This window comes from Dendroctonus ponderosae, unplaced genomic scaffold, assembly GCF_020466585.1.
Source record: "Dendroctonus ponderosae isolate FM_Combo_2020 unplaced genomic scaffold, Dpon_F_20191213v2 Dpon_F_20191213_4, whole genome shotgun sequence".
NCBI classification, from domain to species: Eukaryota; Metazoa; Arthropoda; class Insecta; order Coleoptera; family Curculionidae; genus Dendroctonus; species Dendroctonus ponderosae.
Window position 1 is genome coordinate 712,933 of NW_026018611.1, and position 21,522 is coordinate 734,454.

The window sequence follows — 21,522 nt, forward strand, 5'->3', positions numbered from 1 at the left end:
AAGGGTCTTTGCTGCAGATGAACGTGAAGTGTCCCATAGCAGCAGTACCCGCAGCTCTGCGCAGCGCCACACCCCGATCCGCGCAGGAACCAAGCGCAAGCGCACCATGATGGAGGAGAGCCACGAATCGAGCGTGTCCGACTACAGCGTCTCGGGCACCTCAAAGGGAGAGATTGAGATCGTGGACGCCGACCCAGAAGGAAAATACGTGAAATTGCACAACAAAAGCCAGCAGGAAGTGTCCCTAGGTGACCCCGCTAAAAGCGCGTAAAAGTTCGAATCTAATCTACTGAATTCTAGGTGGTTGGATTATTCTGCGCAAGGCAGGCGGCGAAGAGTCGAAATTCAAGTTCAACCGCTCGTTGAAGATTGAAGCCAAAGGCTTCGTAACGATTTGGTCTTCGGATCTGAACAAAGAGCACGAACCGCCCCATGAATTGGTCATGAAAGGGCAAAAATGGGTGGTGGCCGACAACATGACCACCACTTTGATCAACCTGAACGGCGAAGAAGTTGCGGTGTCCGAAAGGTGAGTTCTACTGGGATTTTTGCCAAACGTTTTAATAACGGGCAGGACTATTGCAGGGTGAAACGGCAAGTGTCCAGCTCACATTTGCGACATCGCGAGGCCGCGGGGTATCTCGGCTCTGAAGAGCTCCATCACCAAAGCGGGGACCCTCAAGCAGACGATGACCAAAAATGTCGACTGATGTGAACCACCCTATAAACTAAGTTTACTGTCGTTAGAAGTTTTAATGCAAAAAGTCGCCTGTGTACTTATTTCACATTTATTACAGTTTCATTTTGCTATCAAATTAGTGATGGATAAAACTAGCACTTTTTGCATTAAAATCCCACTGGACGGACACGGGGGGAAGCTAATTTAAGTCCAGAACGGTTTGTGCCGAGTATTATCAAACAAAGCTGGTCTTCAGCATTTTTTGGTGCGTTGTTGGGGCGAGGTTTCATACGCGCTGGTACCCATTTGGGTAAAAAAGCGCATATTAACCCTTGAACAGTAGGCGGATCATAAACTAAAGCTGCGAAAGCGTTCTTGAAACATTCCAAATCTCCCTTATTGGAATGTTTAAAGAAGCCACACTTTTTCATACACGCAATTTTTATTTTTTCTACTGTCTAAGTCTGCAGGTTTTTCATTTTTCGCAAAACCTGCCAAAAATATATGGAGACTATATATATATTTTTATTTTCTATAAGTATTGCGACTAGGCGATTGTAGTTTAGATTGATCACGCAATTTTGGCACTAAAGATTCGCCTTTAGAACTTTTTTCAGCGGATCCTCCACTAAGTTAGTTTATAAATGTTTTGTATTTCATCTTGTGTTCAAATAAATGTACTGTACACTTATGTTAGGTTTTTAATTTTGTACGTGCCTTACATCGGCAGTATAGCGAGGGTTATTATTCCACATAACACTGTGTCTTAAGGTAGGGCTTGTAGTGGTTGGAGTGGTTCACTAAACAATAAATTAACCGTAGAATAACTGTTTCCTACCTACTGTGTACCTCTCATGCTATATGTTTTACATATTATAACAAGGATGAATAAATCATACTTATATTTTCAACGAGATCTGTTTGTTATTTTGCAAATGCGCACCCCCTGGCTGGAAGATTATACAATACACTAAAAATAGCGGCTATCCAACAATTCTCAGCATTATTATGCCCCCTAGTGATGTCACACATTGTTGGGTCAATATCTTCGAGGTGAATAACATTCTTAAAATACCGCTATGATGTAATGTGATGCTGTTGTCATAACTTACTGGAATGGTGTGGAGAAGGGGCGCCTTGATTCGTAATCGCCATTATAAGCAATCAAGTTTTATTTAAAAAAAGCAACAATTCTTGCAGGTCTTTGGAGCTGCTACAAACTGATTTTTTTCCTGAAATTAAATTGTTTTTTTTTTCAATGAGTCATTGCGATTTTTCTGCACGGAAGGGTATTAGAATTCAAATACATCAAAAATTAAGCTTATCCTTGTCTAATTAAAACATTTTCTAAAAATTGAGACATTGTTTAGATATGCCTACGTCATCAGTAACCAAAAGACCTGTCACCCTGGTGACAGTGGCATTTCGATTGACGCCATCACCTGTCACAATATTAACAGTCATTCATTGCGAAAATGGCTACTACTGTGCAACAACAAAACGTTAGTGATTATTTATCAAACCAGCAAAAGGAAGGCACTAAAGAGCTTGCCAATGAATGGGCCACTTTAGAGGAGTTGCACAACAAAAAGTGAGTTCAATTCGCCCGTTTAGCCTGCGAGTTCAAAGGAACACTTGAGTGTGCTTTTCTAGGCAACAAACACTAGTTTTCTCGGTGTTTAGCAAAGTCCCTCTTCAATTTTCCACCCGGGTGGTCTTTAGGGTTTGGTCGGTTTCACCCAAAACTGCAAACCCAAACCTCCTCTTTGTTGTGCTCTAATAAGTGCATTCGTACAAGTTAACCTCACTTGTCGTTGCTCTAAGAGTGCATATCATCGTCAGTTTTACTCAATGCAACGTGACTTAGAGCTTCGATACGGTCGAAAATAGCTTGCCAATAAACGCGACGAACTAAACCGCAAAATAACATTTTTTCCAGATTATGGCACCAGTTGACTTTGAGGCTGATGGTGTTGATTAAGAAGCCCGAATTGCAGAAAGGCGACCACCTCATCCAACTGTACAACAATTTCATTCAAACGTTCGAGAACAAGTAAGCCGATTGTGATTGTTATGATAGTCAAGTTTCGAAAAATGCATTTGTGAAGGCTTCAAAAAGTATAACTTCCAATCTGGAGGAAGGAGCAACTTGAAACTTTCACATGAATCTCACACCCCTGATTTTTCCAATTCTAGGATAAACCCGCTCTCTTTAGTTGAAATAGTGGCAGTGGTGATTGAACAGTTCAAAGACCCGAAGGAAGCTGTAACGTTCCTGGAAAAAACCGAGCCCAAAGTCAAAGTGAATCCGGATGCCCAAAACTTATGCAAAGGTAATCAGGGAGGCTTTTTGGGGGGACATTTCCAACCCTCCACATTGTTGTTGCAGTTTTGGCTGGGCAAATACACTTGGAAAAGCTCAAGGATTTAGACGCCACTAAGAAGGTGATCGAAGAAGTGGAGAAAACGCTAGATAATGCTGATGGGGTGACTGCAGTCCACGGACGCTTCTATTTGTTAGCTTCTCAGTATTATAGAATACAGGGCGATCATGCTCAATACTACCGCACGGCTTTGCGCTACTTGGGTTGCATTGACTTGGACACCCTTACGGAAGAAACCAAAATGCAGCACGCGTTCTTCTTGGGTTTGGCCGCTTTATTAGGTACGCCTTACAGTTAAAGCTGCGATTGCAGCAGAGCTTAAAATTAAAGGCTTCGCTCGCAATTTCAGGCGAGGGAGTCTACAATTTAGGCGAACTTTTGGCCCATCAAGTGCTTCAATCGTTGAAAAACACCGAAAATAGCTGGCTGGTGGATTTGTTGTACGCTTTCAACTCAGGGGACATTAATAAGTTCGAGCAAATGAAGATCAAGTGGGGCGTCATTGCGGATTTGGCCGCCCAAGAGTTGTTCTTAAGACAGAAAATCTCATTGCTGTGTCTTATGGAGGTGATTTTTCCCGTTTTACTTAGCCGCGTGAAGCACCAAAGGTTTCCCATGATTCCAGATGACGTTCAAGAGGCCTTCCCATGATCGGCAGTTAACCTTCGAGGAGATTGCCCGAGAAACTAAGCTTCCAATCAATGAAATCGAACTTCTGGTGATGAAAGCTTTGTCCCAAGGTTTGGTCAAGGGGGCGATAGATCAGGTAAATCGGAGCGTGTTTAGATAGAGCGTCTCAAACTAAAAAAAAATCCTCATCAGGTTGCAAGCACCGTGAACATGACGTGGGTGCAGCCGCGAGTACTCGACCGAACTCAAATAAAATCAATGGTGGAAAGGCTGAACGAATGGTGCACACATGTGGGCACAATGGAAAAACTGCTCGAGGAAAAAGCCAACGAAATCTTAACTTTGTAGTCCGTAAGCCAGTGTTTTCTGTTCCATTGCAACCGCATATGTAAATTAAGTCATTAAATTCTTAACTAACTTCCCCCCAGTCCATTAACATCAAACAGCGCCGTAAACGTCGATAAAATATATTTATTAAAACTTACAAGAAATATTTTGATTCCTAAGGACGGATACATTGAGTAAACCTCTAAAATGCGCAAATAGAGTATTATATCTAGTAGAGAGTATAATGTAAATATAAAACATCTGTATTGGAAATGGCACTTAACGTTACAAAAACCCTAAATGTCCGCGCCCTTTAAAAGTGTTTTATTTCAGAGTCGTCAGATCCAAACATATCACTTTGCAATTGGAAGCAGATCTATCAATACTGATGTCTTTTAAGTACTTAACCAACGGCCATAAAATTCATTGGATTATCCTAAAAATGACGCTGAAACTGCTTGGGAATGGTGATTTTATCTTGTTAGCTCTGACTGGAAGTTTTCTATCACAATTGGCCGTTAAGGTTCCTGCTGATCAGTGTTCTGCTACATAAAAAACTGCGATTTTCCACGTACAGAATGCAAAATCTTCAGGAATGTATTATTGTCACGGTCGAAATTCATCAGACCCTTGATGTTGAAAATAAGTCCACAAATCCTTTGAAGTATCGCGTCCCATTAAATAGATAAAATCCTTAAAGTTGCGTAGTTATGACGGACTTCCTTATAATGGCAGTTTCCGTCGTGTTCACTTTCGCAACTGGAGAGGAAAGCAGCTCTTGAGAGACGAGCCATGGGGACAGTTTGCTGAGATTCGGGCTCATCGGTGTCGGGACTTTTTCATGAGAATCGCTGTCTTCATTAGACTAAAACCCAACGTGTTAAACGACACTTTTACACACTAATTAAATCATGTTAAATTACCAAACCAAAAACCTACCTCCAAACTATTAACGGGACTCGCACTGCCTTTATCGCTTTTAGTCTCCGTGTCTTCAGCACCGCCTGATATATCCATGAACGGATTGTTCTTACTGAAGACGATACTGTTTGATCCGCTAAACGGATTAAGATTATCGTCTTTCAGATAGTTGGAGAATGGATTCTTGTCTTCAGGCCCCGCTTTTTCTGCTGTATTGTTTGCCACTTGGCAAATCTCTAAATCACCACACAATTTATCGCACGTGAACGCTGGGCGGAAGGAGTGAAAGACAAAACAGCGTTTACAATCTGGCCAGGGAAGGTACGGGGATGTTAAAGTTGTGCAGAAGGACGGATTGGAAGGGGATGTTAAAAAAATCAAACATACCCAATTTCCCATCGTTCATCGCCTGGCCGAAAAATGTGACTGTAATCGGGGTTGTACAGCGCTTTACTGGCTCTTTGGCTGGCTCGATGCTAGACGGGCCACTTACGGTAAGCGTTAGCTTATCGCCGCCCTTTGAAACGAAAATGTTGCATAAGAAGGCTTTAAATCACGCCGCTGTTGAATCACTGAGACTGTTTAAGTAAAACATATAGGCAATTATCAAGAGGCAAATGCCGAGGATGGCAATCAAATAGTAGGTGCATACACAGTAAATTTCGACGGACATTTTACCGGAACTGATGAAAGATGCTGACGTTTCCTTGGACAAGCCTTAAGGCGTTTCTACATTTCTCCTCAACAAAATTATCCAACTTACCACAGCGATAAACGTGGCTGCGCCATTCAAGGTACTCTCCTCTTCCTTGGGAGCCTGAACGAACATCTGATTAGTCAGCTTGGTGTTCTGAATTTCCTCTTCCATTTTCGCTGAAAAACGCAATAAATTCCACACCCCAACTAGACAACAGCGTTGATCCAACCGACCTTTCAAGATGTTGCATTTGATCGACTGTGGCGGCAGCGGTTTGGCGCAGCCTGTGTTTTTAGTGTTATTGGGAATCTCTGCGGGAAGCGACTTAGATCCACTCGAACTCTCAGTTTCTACAGAAGAACACACGTTAATCCAAACAATCCAAATTTAACAATCCAAATTCCTCACCTTCCAGTTTATTGCGTAATTCATCCCTGGCCACACCGGTCATGGACTCCTTTGCCAAACTCTTCAGCAAAAAGTCCAACTGGCTGTCTGCATTTGACGATGTCGGACTGATGGGCGGATTGCTTGTGGGCGTCGTCGATTTATTGCGCTTCAGCGTGCTGCTTTTGCTGCTGCTATGCGATAGAGCCGGGCTAAAACAATAAAGGTTAACTCTCAAGGGCCTTAACTAGTTTAGTGAGTCTACCTGTTGGCCAAACCACAAGCTATGGACGATTTCCCGAATGAATTCTGACCCGCTGAGCCTTTGCCGAAGCTACTCTGGCCAGTCAAACCTAGCGAGCTCGGCCCTAAAAACGCCAATTTTATAGCGACGGTTTCCGGTCCTCAAACAAGCGCTTACTTGTGGGCGTCGATGGCGTTGGAGTCAAACTCTTAGTGAGATCATCTTTAACTTGGCAATAAATTGGCTCATCGGTGGCATTTGATCTGCTCGAACGCTCACTACATCTGCTGGAGGACGGCTGGATAATCTGTTTTCCCGAGGGACCGTCGCTGCTTTCCCCGGTTTGAGCAGTTTGCTGCTTTTGCCGTTCTCTCAGCACGTGGCTTTGCCGCCTGCCGTATCTAAAAAACACTTTTTTGCCTCAACCATACAGGGCAATGGAATGCGTACCTCTGGCTGGGCTTTCGCTCCAACTGGACTGTTCTTCGCGCCCTATTTTGGTAAGTGCTCTGATACTCGGTGCGGCCGGAATAGCGGAACCGCGAACCCATCCGGAAGAAATTCTGGCGGGCCGAGGGGCCTTTGACTGGCGCCCGCAGGCGAAAGAATCCATGATGTTCGACGGCGCACTTCCATAAGTGTTTGCACGCCTTTTCATTGTGAAGCCTAGACGATTGTAAGTTGGGATATCTTTGCTTAAGGTGATTTGTGTGGGAACGCAAATAAAAAGGAGATATCTGCAACTTATGTGGGATGGTCCCTGGTTTTACCTGAAAACAAACGTGTGCTCCTGCTCCCGGCCTTCGTCGTCATCTTCTACCACTACGAGCGTTAGTTTCTTTTTCTTGAAGTTGAGTTTGCTGATTTTGGGCCAGAAGAACAGCCCGATTTTTATGTTCGGCTCCTCGAACACGAGAATCCCCGTTGGGGTCAGGCCCAGTTTATATTCCATGCTGTCCTTGCCCTGAAACGTGCAAATTTGCAGTCCCATTGGATTGCTAATTACGGGGGAACAAGCCTACCAAAACTGTGTGCATATCCACTCCGTACATCTCCAGCCACTTCACCTCGTTCAAGTAGGCCTGCTCCGCATTGGCGGGCGAAAGCCCCTTGTATTTCTTGAACTCTTCCACTATGTCAATTTCCATTTCTTCCGTCTGATTGGGCACAAATCGAAACTCAGACACTGTGGCTGCCGTATGTTGGGTTTCATCGTAATCGCCCAATTCAGCTGCGTGCAAATTGAACTCTAACTAACCCAAACTAACCAACTGATTATCAAGATACTTACACTGCAAAGCATAGGCTGCTAGCTTAACAGCTGTCTCAAAAGGACAGTCGAGTCTTCCCTCTAAAATGTCCTGTTTCAGTTGCAAAAAGAACTGGTACCTGGTCAATTCCTCTCGCAAATTATTGGGTTCCGACGAGTAGAACTTTACTTTAAGGCGCAAGGTATAGGGCGGCCCAACTAAAAGTGATAAAACCCTCCTCAATCAAGCAAATAGTGCAACTTTGCGGCCAAATCATGCAAACAACCACAAACAAGGCTTTACAATTAATTCGATTGATTGCCTGTGGCAAACACTCACTTTTAATTTGCTTTTTTACAGTTTTGGTTGGGTCTAACCAATGTTTCACATGATTGGCATCGGTGAATTGCAAGCCAAAGTAGTCTTTTTCTATGAGGTCCAATGAGTAAAATACTTGTTCATACAAGTCTCTGGCTTTGGCTTTTTTCTGGAAGCAGAAATAAACACGCCGTTAAAACCACCTCGATTTGCTAATGCAAAGCATTCAGAGTTTCCTCATCCATCTGCAAAAATGGGTATGAAACATGCGGGTGAGAACTTTAAATATCAATCTAACAATGGGTTTGTTCACTTTCTAATCTAAATGTTTACAGTCCATTGTCTTCTTGGGAATCAATCTTATTCAAGGATTTGACTCTTATTATGTTTGATTTGATATTAGATTATATAGCTTCAAGGAAGTGGGTAGGAAGGAGCCCGTCTGGTCAAATTGTCTCTAACAGTTATTTAATGCAAAAATCCCCATACTTAATGCGGTTGCACAAGTGCCACTTAGAACATTACAGTGATTTCTTCATTGAAGTGTAACTGTACCCACTTAGAGTATTTAGCAAGTTTGAAAGCAGGCAGGCAGTTCAAGATCATTAGGCCAGTGCCCCAATTATTCGGTTTATGCAAAAAATTCCGCCCTGGGGACAGGAACTGCGAATTTTTCACATGTAAATCTACCAAAAAACCTTCAGGAGCTACGGTTTCCCCAGTGGCAGCCAGGAGAGTTTCAATATTGGCTTCACAGGTGGTTGCCACCCAATGTAAACTTACCGAAAGCTCCACACTCAGATCGGTGCCATCCAAAAGGATCACTTTGCACTGAATCAAATGTTTATTCGCATGTTTACCGGAATGTTTGCCACTCGTTCTATCGCCCCCCGCATTTCTGGCCTTGCGGCCACTCAAAAACCGAAACATTGTGGTCCACTCACTCAATCACACAGTCGTTAAGTCTGCGACGACCTCATTTGAGTCTTCTAGGTTAGAACGACGCGATCCACTCAAAACCCACGATAAACTTCATTAATCGTTAATAACGCGATAATTACCAGGCAATTAATCCAGTGCCAAACACATAAACGCCATGCCATCAACCCATTGAAAACGCCATATTTATTTTGTTTATTTGTTTGACAGGCTTCACATTGACACTGCCCTCTGTTGGCGTGGGAATTGACAGCGCGGTTTTTCGGGAAAGACAAGGATGGCAGGAGCTGAAATAAATAATTATGCAATTAGTTTCTATAATGAATTTTCCTTAATGGTCGTGAAATTTATTGGCCAAATTGCCCGTTTAATTATGGGAAAAGGTGCGTAATTTTTTTAATAAAATTTAAAGATTTTAGTTGAATTTCAGTAGATCATAGGGTTTAATTTGGAAATGTTCTAATGGTAAAACGGGTTAAATGACGCCGAACGGCGGAAAAGTTGCCCGAAATTCGATAAAAATGCCGTAAAAAGTGCAACATCAATTCACAGGTAAAGCGAGCCTCAATCAGATGGCTTGGGGTTTGGCACGCCTCGCGACGGACGTAAAATGAAGCTGCCCGTCCTTCCCAATCGTGGCTTGTGTAGATCCGATCGCGGCTTGCCCTCAAGACGGATAACAAAATTTCAATCCAGTTAGCGTCAGTATTCATCTATGGTTAGCATTTGTTATCGTGTGAAACAACTGAACCGTTATTTATTAACAGATTTGACAGCATAGATATGGAATGGACCAATGAGCTGGTGATGAAATTCTTGGACTTGTTCGAACGAGAGGAAGCGATTTGGAATGGCGATCACGAGCTGCACAGAAACAGGGACTTTATCCGAGAATCGTGGCTCCGAATCAAAACCGATTTGGGCGGTCAGTGGTCAGTAGCGGAACTAAAAAAGAAAAAGGAGTCGCTGATGTCGACGTTTCGGAAAATTAGTCAAAAAATCAAAAAGAAGCACTCAACGAACAAGCCGCACAAAACAAATTGGTTTGCCTATGCAAAAATGGACAAATTTCTGCACAACCACTACCGACCTGTTGTTTTCAAATACCCAAGAGTGAGTATATATTTAGCAATCTTTGGACAAATTATTACAGTTGCCTACAGTTTCCCAATCACAAATAAAAACCGTTTTTTCTAGGACTTAATTCAAGACGTCGACACGCCTGAAACATCCCAAAGAATAAGCGACGACAATTCCGATTCATTGTCAGACACCCCCTCACAAGAGAGTTCGTCCAGTAGTTGGCAAGATGCCGTTCCGCCGAAGAAAATAAAACTGAAAGAACCCTTAATAAAGACGAAAAATCGCCCAGTCGAAGACTGTTCGAATTCAAGAAATGCAACCGACAATTGCTCTCTTTATGGCGAGCTGTTGGCCAACAAATTGAAGGACTTCGACCAGCACAAGCAGCAGTTGGCTATGCTTCAAATAGACCAATTAATGTACTTTTTAAAATATCAAAAGCTACCGAGTGCCAACCCATTCAACTTACAGCCACAGCCAGACAAAGTTGACAAGCTTGCAAATGGTTCGGCCAACTAATCAATCCCGGAAACTGCATATATTTTCATAGCAGAAAAATGTCTTTGACATTGTACGTTGCAATATACACATACATGTTCAATGAAATCATTAAATTTTATTTTAAATCCTTGCCTGGACATGTTGAGCAATTAGATAAATAATTTAGGACTAGCCCACAATATCTCTCACTCAGTCGCTCACACGCATGTATAGGCGTGAAAAGAACGGATTTTTTTACGATACAAATTTAAACCGAAGTTGCTTAAAAAGGGACCAAAATGGCATTTCAAAAGCAGTTTCTACGAAAAATACTCCTAAATTAAGCCAAACCACAGAGAACCCTGAACCAAACAGCAACACTGTAGATGTCAACGCACTTAACCTAAACTGTCAGGAAAATTCAAATTTGTTCATTGTCAACATTCTCAGGCAGACAGTTACAAATTCCATTAAAACCTGTGATTAAAACGCGACCGTTTTCAGGGTGAGTTGAAATGGCTTTTGTTGTTTTCTTTATGGTCGCAACTTTCAGGCGGCCGATAAGCGTGAGTATTTTGACAAGGATTTTTCGCTTTTTAGACTCAAAACCGCTTCGCAGAGTTAAACTAAACTAGTCAAAAGCCCTGTGAAACTTTTGTCAAGCTACCTAGAATATGCCGGAAAAGCGAAGGTCCATTCACGAGCTTTTGGAGCCTTCACGAAGGACATCGTTGTTTGAGCAGCCGGGAGAGGAGGGACGCAGCGATGCCCAGCTGAAGGAATGGGAGAAAAGATGGGGCTACATTAAGCCGGATTTTGTAAATGTTATTTCGTATCCAGATGAGAATGCTCGAGCCTGTAACAAGGAAAACGATGACTGGACATCGGGGTTGAAAATTGCCCTAGAAGAGTAAGAACTTGAATCCTATACAATCAACGCGGAATATTGGAATTATTTCTGTTGTTAGAGCTGGGAGGAATTCCGAAAAACTTTGTAGCCCCCAAGTCATATCGTGCAACTTATCAAACGAGCAGAAAGTCTTTTCAGCATGTATAGAGTCCAAAATTTATCAGTTTTTGCAAACTGCCAGCAACATGGCACGGGATGTTGAAATTGAAGCGTTCCAGAAGCTCACATTGGATGAAGACTGGGGCTTCAAATTGGTGGAAAGGCTAATAACATCAAAGTTGGAGAAATAAGTGTTTATACCATTAATATTCAGTCACCCCTGTATCGTACAATATTGTTTTCTGTTTCATGGATCTCAACCTCATGCAACCATTCAGGATGGTCCATAATTTCCTGCATACGCTTCCAACAATAAACGGCCACATTCTCGGTTGTGCTCGGTTTATCTTTGAAATACTCTATATCTTTGTCAATGTTCTTATGATCCATCGGTTTCATTATAGCCGCTTCCATGTACTTCTTCAAATGGGTGAGATTCATTAGCATTCCAGTCGTTTTGTCGATTTCCCCAAACAACGTCACTTTAACTGAAAAGCGAACATTGATGTGGGCTTTTACACGATCACTAGCTGGCACGTACTTATGTAATTATGTCCGTGACCATTAGGATGGTTGCATTTGCCAAAAACTTCCTGGTTCATTTCGTCAGATAAATATGGGCTGCAAGTTCAAAGCAGAACCAATCAGAAATTAACATTTTACGATGCAGCTGCTCACTATTGGGATTGAGTTAGAGAAGTTATTGATATAAAAATGACTGTATGTTTCTAGTAGAATGTTTAGTAGTTGATTATTGTTACTTGTAAGTGGTAAGATCCACATCTTACCTATGAAGTCTGTGGCAAGCTGACAAAGTGATTCGCCTCGTTTGGTAGCATTTTGGGGGCTTTTGAATGCTGCTCATGATGATTTAGAAAATCTATTGAATCAAGAGCAATGTTCAGTCAATACGGACACGGTTGGGCAGCTGCAATACTTTGGCTGTTGCTCATTAAATATTCCTTGAACGATTATTTACTTTCTAACCTGGTCCACACATGTCATCCTTGCGCTAAACTCGTTTGGCTGATTGTAATACAGTCACCATGCAGCCTACTGTCATTTTATGCGCGCTTGCCAATGAGTATGGAAAATCTTTGAATTATTTCTAGCACTATTTTTCCTTGTTATTTGCCCCAACTCCCGCTGACTCTACTAGCGATTGAAAATGCTGACCTAATGCTCTGTTTGTGGTGGTTCTCTGGCAAAATAACTCCAAATATTAGACGAAATTTTCGCATTTCCTAGCTAATTCATGAAAATTAGCCGCATCAATTTGGCAACAAAAATAAAGGAAATCCAAGATGGCGCGAGCCATTTTGACGGGCTGAGCCAGTGTGACAAGTTTTTCGGATTATTTTTAATATTTGTGTTTGTTTTTGATCAAAATTACCCAACCCATTTCAGTTCCTGTCCGGTGCATGTGTGTGTGCAGTGAAACTGTCCGAAAAACAACTTAAGCCCCGGAAAATCACCAGGAAAAGTTTACAACTCATCACAACACCTCAAGATTTTTTTGTTTTTTCGATATTCAGGGTCAGGCCTTCTTATTGGCAATTCTCACGCAGGGGGGCTCAGGGAAAATATAGTTATCGGAAACAAACACCGCAATCTTCAAAAAACTGCCAAATCGAACCGATGTCACTCCAAATTCATCTAGAGCAACAGATATAGTTAAGAAGATCAGAATCAAACACAGAAGGTTTTAACGGCTGATTAACCATGGAAGCAATCCAGTACGAGTTAGCTCGCAACATGACACTGTTGTTCTTTTTTGAGCGGTTGCTGGATAAGGGCGAGCCGCGCACTTTACACGACCTCAGTTGCCAATTTGGCTCCAAAGGATTCACGAAGGAAATGAGGCAAATCGCTGGGGGGTCTCAGAGTGGGCTGAAAAAGTTTCTCGCCCAGTACCCGTCGCTGTTTTCCATGGAGGGAGAATATGTGACGATCAGCACCTTCCAACACTCTGGAAGCAAGAGCTCAACAGGTGGGCAATCATTTAACAAGTATTTTACTAGATCTTTAGCAAATCAGCTACAATGAAACAATCACCATGTTGTTCTGTTGCACAAAAAAAATTCCCGCTTTCACAAACCCATTCACACACTTTGCATTGTCTAGACATACCTACTATTGTAAATATTGGCAAACGCTAAACGCACTTGTGCAATTGCAGGCACCAAAGACTACAACACCCAAGCAGTGGAATACTTTTCTGAGAAACTGCTCCAGTATGGGGAAGGAACGGAGGTACCTATTCGGAGCCTTTTGGGGCACAGGTATGAACGCCCCGAAGCTCTAAAAGGCCCCTAATCGACTCACTAATTCTTGCTAGGTCTCAGGCTTCGCCGGAAGTTCGCCACGTGTCCGGGCAACATTTCCACGAGTTTAGGGAGTTTCTGTTGAAACACCCCAAAACCTTTGGAATTGACGATGAAAAGGAAACTGTCATTTTAACTAATTATGAAGAGGTAACGTTCTAATCCCATAGGATTTTCATGCGGCAGCCTTAAGCACAAGTCCATATTCCAGGTTCGTTTGCAATGCCCAAATACTGAACTGCACTTTCATCCGGATGCGCAAATTGATCCGCAAGAAACCCAAACTCTATTGGACTTCTTGGCCGAATGCATCGAAGTCAAGGTGAATAATCAGTGTTAAATACTGTTAATTAGCATTCATTCAACATTAAGTATTAATGAATATTTTCCTTCAGGGGCCGATATTAGTAGAGCAGCTCTTCCAGATAGTCAGTTGCAATATGGATGAGAACGTCTGGTCCAACCTTTTCAATAATCCCACTCAACTGTCCAGCTTTCTACGACTATTCTCGGATAGCTTCCACATCCAGTCCAATCTGGTGACTTTGCTGCAGAGCCCCAAGATTAGCCAAAAGCACATCACTGCCCAGGTAGGAGCTTTGAATCCTGCCGTTTTGCCTCGCCCTCACTCTTGATGCTTGCAGGTGGATTTAATCAAAGAGAACAAACTGAAAGAACAGGAGAGAAGCAACGAAGAGGCGAAGAATGCCAAAAACATTTCCAATAACATTGCCAGCGAAAAGGTCGATCCGAAACTTCCAACGCAAAACTCCGTAGAAAAGGTAGTATTTCCCGGGCGACTGACCGAAAATACTGAGGCATTTGTTTAGGTTGATAGAAGTCCCACACAGAGTCCGGTTCAGTCGGCCCCACTTAGTCCTAGATCGATTAGTGACAGGCTGAAGCAGCCGAAGTTGCTGCAGAAGAGAGTGGAGGCGCAACAACAGAAATCCTTAAGCCCCGAACCGCCAGCTCCCCAAAGTGCGCCCATTGAAGACAAGAAAGTGAACTTCAAAATCGGTAGGATTCATTAAAAAACTTCCCGCGGTTTCTCAACTGTCAACTAATTGAAGGAAAACAAATCACGCCAGTGACTCAGACGGCCCCAGAAAGCCCCGAACTATCAATGGTCGACCCTCGGAATGTCGTCACTAAGCAAACGAACTACAACCAGAGCTTGAAGCAGAGAATCAACAACTTGGTGTTGAAAACCTTGCAGGAAAACACCGGTAGGGCTCTAGAGGAAGGTCCCCCTTTTTGTGAACAAGTAGGCTAAAATGTTGTGCTTGTTTCAGGCCGAGATCGCCAATCCATGCTAAACCAGCAACCGTACAATGACACCTGGAAGATCAAACTGTTTCAAAACACCCGAGTGATTTGCAGTGTGCGAGAATGCCAGATGGTGACTGATGATATTTTGGCTAGGAAAAATAGCAAAGTTAGTGAAACCCGAGATCTGCAACAACTTTGGTTGAAACAATGGACTTTCAGGCATCCAACAGCGACTGGCCATTTACAGAGGACAAAGTGATCGTCGGCTTGGACTGCGAAGGAATTAATCTGGGCGTTAAAGGCCAGTTGACTCTGCTGCAAATCGCCACAATGGCCGGATTCGCTTATGTCTTCGACCTGATTTCCTGCCCTCAAATGATCGAAGCCGGGCTGAGGAGAATTCTGGAAAGCCCCGATGTTATTAAGGTTTTTTGAGTGGCAATCCAAAATTTCCACACCACCAACATTACCTATGAACTTTCAGATTGTCCACGACTGTCGCAATGACTCAGTAAACCTATTCCGGCAATTTAACATCGTGTTAAATTGCGTCTTTGACACTCAGGCGGCTCACGCAGTGCTAACTTTCCAAGACACCGGTCGCCCAGTTTACAAGGCGAAAAGCGTCGCCCTCAATGCGCTGTGTGAATTATACGGAGCCACCATCAATCCGATGAAAGATCAGCTGAAGAACATTTACAGGTAGTTTCCATATAGGCAATGAATTACAAGACAATGGGTGAAATGTGCTGTTTTCAATCAGGCGCGATCAAAAGTACTGGTCCAGACGGCCACTGACTAGGGAGATGATCTTGTATGCTTCTGCGGACGTGCTGAGCTTGGTCAGCGAGAAAATCTTCTCGGCCATGGCCAGTGCCATTGCCGAAGACAACCGCAAACTTATGATGGAATTGTGCGAGGAACAGGTGGGTTGCGATTGACCACACAAAACGACAATCTACATAAATTCTTCAGGTCTACTTGCACATCAGTCCCGATGAGGTGAAGCTGAAGAAAAGACAGAGGAAAACTGAAACGGAAGTGAAGGAACTCAGGGCCAAATTGGCACAAGCTGCCAAGAGCATTGTACTTAGCAATAGAGAAGTGAGACTGTTACGGTAAGCCGCTTAGCGTCTTTGATGCTTGATGTACGCCACTCGCTATTTCCCTTTGTGTATAGGTATATTGAGTTGACAGAGGAGGAAAAGGAGAAGCTGAAGTCCTCAGCGAAAGTTGCCAAGAAACTGGAGAAACTAGAGAGTCTGGGGCAGGAGAAAGACAATGAGAGTTCCGATGAGGACGGAGAAAACGACGACGGTTACCCTAGCTTTGATAGGTAAAGCTCTCCATTGAAACAGTGAATGTTTTGAAGAGTTTTTCGATATTTTCAGCGACATGACTTCGCCTAGAAACTCCGAGCCCACGAGTTTAACTGAATCTATGCAACTAGTAGATTCAATTTTAAACGACAATAAAATAGACCGCCTGGATAAGATCGACAAGCTGGGTAAGTTGGCGGGATGTATTTTACGTTTCTTTGGATTTAATCGCAATTATTCCAGAGTCCATCCTCAGTTCGGCGGCTTTACTGCCAACTGATGGGGAGCCAGCAAAGTGTTGCTGTAATTGCCACAATAATAAAGTCAACGGGTTGAAAGTTGATCGAGTACTCTCTCCTACTAACGAATACGTTAGTAGCATCTTAGAGGTGGGCGACATTGTAGATGCCAAGGAAAACCACAGCAACGTGAGCACCCAGACGCTCAGCACTGGTGAAATAGTGGTGACGAAGATTTTTTTCAATGAAGCCACTGATTGAATAATTAGTGAATTAGTGGCCATTTTATAGCTCGGAACAAAAGTGGTAAGCTTTCACAACCTCGAATTGTATTCGTTTATATTTGCTTACCACACTTGAACGGAGGATATAATTTAACAATCTTTGGTTGTTGATTATGACCATTGAAGCAAACAAATCAAAAACTAATATTCTTTTTGATTAGATCTGATTTCAGAATCCATCTGATTTTAGACAGCTGTTAACAGCAATAATGTCTTCTTTAACTTAGTGGTTCTCCAACTGCACCTCCACTTTTTACGAGGTACAGGAACACTTAGCTGTAAGTGATCTTTATACATAATCATACTAATGCTCAATAACGTTTTTATCCTAAATAAGAAAACCTACAAATAGTAGAAAAGTATCCAAGGGCCTTAACCATGTGCATTATAGAATAGGTTTTAGAATGTTTTCAATCAAATGTGTATACTAGAGTTTTAGTCGGCAATTAATCCTGCGGTTTTGCAGCAAACTGGGTGCTCTAAGTAGAACGATTTTTTGTGTTTGTCGAGTGTTTCAGGGTGATGTGACACGATTGCAAATTCGGGGTTTTATGTAACCAACAATGTTCCATGGATTGTTACAAGAAGTTTTCCAAACTCACCCTGAACTTGGTATTGTGATAAAGTTGTTTAGTGGTAGATTCATGTTAAGCATATTTATATGGAAGGAAAAAAGACCGTGCCTTAAATCTAAACTGATAGTCTCACGATTGAACCCGTAAATTTTACCCTTTTTTATTTGATCGACTAAAAACCATTGTTTAGATTCTATGGATAGTACTAGTAGGTAATCGACTGCAATTATAAGTTTTTTATATTAGAAAATTGAAAGCAAACTTGTATAGAATTTGCCGCCATATTTCGTTGTACACTGTGCGTGCGTTCTGTAACTTTATATTGTGTTTACTACAATTGTCCATGCAGTATATTGCATAGTTGTTTCTTAGCCAAGAGGTTTAGTCTATGGACCTGATTGTATACTATCAAATGCAGCGCATACGTTTAAAATTGTTGTCTATAGAGCGAATCCATGGCTAAGTAGGTATAGCTAATTTTTTATTTATGAATTATACCTATATTTATTGGAGGTTTTTACGTCTTAAAGCCGTTTTAAGACAGTGAAGACCCTAACAATGTTATTAACTCTAATAAGCAATATTTGTGTATTATTAATACATATTATGTTTGCTGGGAATGGTTTAATAGACTTATATTATTATTTTATTTGTTTTTGTTAGAGTTTTTGTATTAGTTGACATTTCAAAATGTTAGCATCGGTTAACTCTTTGTTGGAAACCGCTTGTTTTTCTAATTTATTAAAATTGTTTCTGTTAAACTTACTCAAGAGTTTAAAAATCCCGCGCTTATGACCACATGCGCCTCTAGCGGAAAGTGTGGGCAACTGCAGCATTGTGCTGGGCAATAACCGCTCACTTGGTGAAAATTTGAAAACTGCACTATCAGGCCCGAAATGGCGCAAAATGCACGGCCGGAAAAAGCAGTCTTACTTTGCGATACTTTTTTAAGCCCTGCAAGCGCTAAAACCGGCAAAATCACCAAAAACACTATACAAAAAATCCACACTGACGTTCGCGGCGCCATTTTTTTTACTACAGCGCTGCCGCTACTTCGCAATATATAACATAATCGAAAATTTGTGGTATTAATACCTACCAAAAGCGTGACATGCATGAATGAATGAATGCACATTAATTTTAAAAACACACCGTGGCAACATACACGTTTTTTTGTATACTTTTGAAACTATTTTGCATAATTAAAGGGTTCATAATGCAGAAAATGTTTTAAAAAAACGGGATAGTAGGAGGAAAAAGGTAAATATCGGCAACAATGATAATGATTTTGAATACTCACCACAGGCGTACTGGCTGAAAAGTTCCTTGAACTCGGAGCACTTTATTGCAAACGGGAAAAGCGCACCCCAATATAAAAAAAAAAGGAAAATCCTTCAAGCGCATTTGTCCAGCAATACTTTGCAACACTTCTCTCGGCCGTTTGAGCACTAAAACCCGCGAAATATTTAAAAAACATTGGACGATAATGCTACACTGACTGAGCCGGCAACATTTTGAACTACAGCGCTGCCGCTGCTTGTCGAATTATTTTATTAGTGTTGCGGATTTTTATAAAACTACCTTTGTTGTCTCAAAAAAACACATTTTTAAAAAGTTTCTCTCCGATTTGGAAAAATAATGTTCCATAGGCGTTTGTTCAACCGCAAAAATTACAATCTGTATATATTTTATCTGTTAACACCTTGGAAGGAAATACAATTTACAATGGCAATATTACACTGTATATAATTTGGTTTTTTTCGTCACCATTCAACGACATATTCCCGAAGGCGATACCAACACAGTATATTTCGGAGCATTTTGAAGTTTCATGTTGCAGTCAAAAAATCGGGTTAGTTGAAAGAAAAACGTAGATACCGGCAACAATGGAAATGATTTCGAATACTCACCACAGGCGCACTGGCTGAAAAGTTCAATGAACTCGGAGTTCTTGATTGCAAAAGTGTTTCCCAACGTAAATAAAATGGAAATTCTCCAAGCGCATTTGCTCAGCAACACTTTGTGACACTTTTCGCGGCCCTTCGAGCACTAAAACCGGCAAAATTTCCAAAAAACTATGTTCGATTGTTCTACACTGACGTTTAGTTAGCAGCATTTTGAAACTGCAGCGTTGCCGCTGCATCGCAAAGCTCCTAAGTCATGTGACCGCCAGCTAATCTAGCTGGCCTTGTCAGAGATATTCAGCTAATAAAATGCCATTGGAATTGGGAAATTCCTTTTCCTTTCACTGTTCGCGTTCGGCAAATGCGAAGGCGCGGTTTAGTTGCGATCCAAGAAAGTGTAAATGCGAATTCCGTGACTGAATCATGGGCTGCAATTCATCGAAAGCGAAACTTGACATCAGTAAGTGTTCATTTGTTTCCAACACTGTCAAACCAAAGGGCAAAACATCAGCGAAGATTAACCTCAAAATAATTGACCAGAAGTCAAGGCCTAATAGGGCAAAAATTGCCAACTATGTATTGATTTCTTCGCCTAGGGTGTTCTTGGGGCTTCGCCCAACTAGCAGCTGCAGTGTCAAGTGTCTGAAAGCTGCGCCAAAAAAGTAGGATGGCATGTAAATATGTTGTGTTTACTAACAAGTTTTGTGTGTTTGAGGGGCCCTGTGTGAGTTCCTAGGGCTGCCTAGGCACTGACGGGTGATTGTGTTTTGCTTAATGGGGCCCTAGTGTGCTTACGCTAGATTCCAGAAGGCTGTCTAGCCCGGGCTATCTGCTTATCGCAAAATATGTTTGATGGAAATGTTATTTATATTAGTGTATTTTTTGTGACACGCAGAGATAATGCCTTGAATGATTGGGGCATTATATAACAATTAATAATACTCAGTATGCGTGTTTTGCCAGTGAATCGTTCAAGGGAAGTAGGTAGTTAGGTGGCTACTTTATATCAATTATCGCTTCAGACACTCATCAGCTAATAGCGCTAATCTGCCTAGTGATTATTGCATGTCATGATTTGAAAAACACTTAGTAGCAGTCAATGGCGAATTAATTGATTATTCGCCTCCCCGTTTGGTTGGAAGCAACATAATCGCAACCAGCACACACGTTATGGTTGAAGCATTTCAAACTTGACCTATTTGCAGGCTGGAATTTCAACCAAAGACCCATTCGAATAAGTCACGGTCATGCTGGTTCGCAGTAGAATGACCCGTTCATTTGCATGTGTTACGAAAAACCGTCGTTTTTGGTCCACGGTTGATTTTTCCACCGACAAGTTTCAAGGTAGCTAAGAGGAGTCTAGATTAGGTATTACCAGAATGTGTTCTATGCAATATCGAAGTATTCATTCGGATTCGAGATAAAAATATCTCGAATTAATTGTGCACCGCTTTGATGCAATGCGAGACGTTTAGTTGGAAGGAAAACAAGCAGCTAAAAGCAAAGCAACGCAAAAACAGTTTAATTAGGCAAAGCTTTCGAATAAAAAACCAGAGAGAACATTCTATCAACAGTTAATTCGATTATCCAACCCGAGAATTCGTAATCTCTCGATTATGGAAAAAATCGATTCAGTACAGGGTTATTCACGCTATACGGCACGGCCGTTTGCGGCTAGCCCGTTTGTTTTTTGCAAAGTATTATTTGATGAATCGGCAGACGCCTATCGGGTGCACATTTTAAAAATATTTTTGTAATGTAAGCCCTAAAAGTATCAAAGTTGTGTTTTTCTAAATGAAATCCCCTATATATTATTGCATTTTTGGATTCTCTGAGCAAAATAAGTGTTTGTTTTAGTAAGATTTATAATGTCTAAATCTAAACGTTTTTTAAATAATTCGAATTTTATCAAAATCTAATATTATTTTCACGTGTCAAATACTTTAGAATTATTTAAGTTATGTAAACGTAATTCGTAGTGTAGTGTAAGAAGTAATCATATTTTATATCCCAATGATAATAAAGTTACCATTTTATACAGGGTGTCCACAAATTTAAACCAATCAAATAAGAACCTCAAGTGGCTATAACTTGATTAATTTAAATACAACCCCATATTTTTTAGCTTACCAGGAAATGCAGTTTTTAATTACCTATCGAATGGTAATGGTTTTTATTAAAAGGTTAAATAACATATCAACAATAACATAAAACAAAGGCAAATTATTTATAACAAATGTTCGAAGTGTTGACCGTC

The 21,522-nt window shown here is 41.6% G+C and overlaps 10 protein-coding genes across 16 annotated transcripts in view; 6 read left to right on the top strand and 4 right to left on the bottom strand.

Moving 5' to 3' along the window:
* LOC109540046 (lamin Dm0) overlaps positions 1 to 1,593 on the top strand; it is a gene marked incomplete at its 5' end in the record, with an annotated part of 8,588 nt that extends 6,995 nt beyond the window's left edge. The window contains 3 exon segments of the mRNA XM_019908194.2: positions 18 to 248; positions 301 to 529; positions 586 to 1,593. Of these exon segments, the coding sequence (XP_019763753.2) occupies positions 18 to 248; positions 301 to 529; positions 586 to 715 (590 nt within the window). The 3' untranslated portion in view covers positions 716 to 1,593.
* The window catches only part of LOC109540038 (carboxypeptidase D), a gene marked incomplete at both ends in the record, with an annotated part of 86,885 nt that overhangs the window by 23,861 nt on the left and 41,502 nt on the right, over positions 1 to 21,522 (bottom strand).
* Positions 2,114 to 4,111, top strand: LOC109540052 (26S proteasome non-ATPase regulatory subunit 13). The gene is made up of 7 exons (XM_019908211.2): positions 2,114 to 2,270; positions 2,619 to 2,732; positions 2,876 to 3,012; positions 3,069 to 3,344; positions 3,413 to 3,630; positions 3,689 to 3,829; positions 3,886 to 4,111. The coding sequence occupies exons 1-7, from the start codon at positions 2,155 to 2,157 to the stop codon at positions 4,039 to 4,041; spliced, it is 1,158 nt and encodes a 385-aa protein (XP_019763770.2). The 5' UTR covers positions 2,114 to 2,154; the 3' UTR covers positions 4,042 to 4,111.
* Positions 4,145 to 5,695, bottom strand: LOC109540051. The gene is made up of 3 exons (XM_048665833.1): positions 5,329 to 5,695; positions 4,960 to 5,249; positions 4,145 to 4,885 (listed from the first exon to the last, which is right to left on the bottom strand). Exons 1-3 carry the CDS (start codon positions 5,345 to 5,347, stop codon positions 4,715 to 4,717), a joined length of 480 nt encoding a protein of 159 aa, XP_048521790.1. The 5' UTR covers positions 5,348 to 5,695; the 3' UTR covers positions 4,145 to 4,714.
* LOC109540056 (citron Rho-interacting kinase) overlaps positions 8,940 to 21,522 on the bottom strand; it is a 24,891-nt gene continuing 12,308 nt past the window's right edge. Inside the window, exon 27 of the mRNA XM_048665806.1 lies at positions 8,940 to 9,063. The gene's annotated coding sequence lies outside the window, so the exon portion shown is untranslated. The remainder of the gene's footprint in view (positions 9,064 to 21,522) is intronic.
* Positions 9,382 to 10,461, top strand: LOC109540053. Of its 2 annotated transcripts, none has more exons than XM_019908214.2 (3): positions 9,382 to 9,494; positions 9,553 to 9,889; positions 9,974 to 10,461. In XM_019908214.2, the coding sequence occupies exons 2-3, from the start codon at positions 9,560 to 9,562 to the stop codon at positions 10,376 to 10,378; spliced, it is 735 nt and encodes a 244-aa protein (XP_019763773.2). In that variant the 5' UTR covers positions 9,382 to 9,494; positions 9,553 to 9,559; the 3' UTR covers positions 10,379 to 10,461. The 2 variants fall into 2 exon arrangements, with proteins under 2 accessions (XP_019763773.2, XP_019763772.2); XM_019908213.2 differs by having other exon boundaries at positions 9,386 to 9,494; positions 9,544 to 9,889.
* LOC125504194 lies at positions 10,738 to 12,322 on the top strand. 2 transcript variants are annotated; one of them, XM_048665834.1, is made up of 3 exons: positions 10,738 to 10,844; positions 10,940 to 11,249; positions 11,308 to 12,322. In XM_048665834.1, exons 2-3 carry the CDS (start codon positions 11,014 to 11,016, stop codon positions 11,537 to 11,539), a joined length of 468 nt encoding a protein of 155 aa, XP_048521791.1. In that variant the 5' UTR covers positions 10,738 to 10,844; positions 10,940 to 11,013; the 3' UTR covers positions 11,540 to 12,322. The 2 variants fall into 2 exon arrangements, with proteins under 2 accessions (XP_048521791.1, XP_048521792.1); XM_048665835.1 differs by having other exon boundaries at positions 10,759 to 10,844; positions 10,923 to 11,249.
* On the bottom strand, positions 11,528 to 12,228 carry LOC109540054 (6-pyruvoyl tetrahydrobiopterin synthase). The gene is made up of 3 exons (XM_048665836.1): positions 12,137 to 12,228; positions 11,890 to 11,969; positions 11,528 to 11,836 (listed from the first exon to the last, which is right to left on the bottom strand). The coding sequence occupies exons 1-3, from the start codon at positions 12,211 to 12,213 to the stop codon at positions 11,559 to 11,561; spliced, it is 435 nt and encodes a 144-aa protein (XP_048521793.1). The 5' UTR covers positions 12,214 to 12,228; the 3' UTR covers positions 11,528 to 11,558.
* Positions 12,620 to 18,005, top strand: LOC109540050. Its single transcript, XM_019908207.2, has 16 exons — positions 12,620 to 13,338; positions 13,528 to 13,630; positions 13,687 to 13,822; positions 13,884 to 13,994; positions 14,068 to 14,262; positions 14,317 to 14,454; positions 14,503 to 14,692; positions 14,746 to 14,901; positions 14,968 to 15,110; positions 15,164 to 15,370; positions 15,429 to 15,646; positions 15,708 to 15,870; positions 15,920 to 16,062; positions 16,125 to 16,280; positions 16,336 to 16,451; positions 16,507 to 18,005. The coding sequence occupies exons 1-16, from the start codon at positions 13,071 to 13,073 to the stop codon at positions 16,761 to 16,763; spliced, it is 2,700 nt and encodes an 899-aa protein (XP_019763766.2). The 5' UTR covers positions 12,620 to 13,070; the 3' UTR covers positions 16,764 to 18,005.
* LOC109540057 (apoptosis-inducing factor 3) overlaps positions 19,518 to 21,522 on the top strand; it is a 5,303-nt gene continuing 3,298 nt past the window's right edge. The window contains exons 1-2 of one of the 5 annotated variants that reach the window (XM_019908223.2): positions 19,572 to 19,725; positions 20,471 to 20,609. In XM_019908223.2, the coding sequence (XP_019763782.2) occupies positions 20,513 to 20,609 (97 nt within the window). In that variant the 5' untranslated portion in view covers positions 19,572 to 19,725; positions 20,471 to 20,512. Of the gene's footprint in view, positions 19,726 to 19,745; positions 19,940 to 20,470; positions 20,610 to 21,522 lie in introns of those variants that run through there. The other 4 variants (XM_019908222.2, XM_019908224.2, XM_019908225.2 and 1 more) reach the window with 4 other exon arrangements.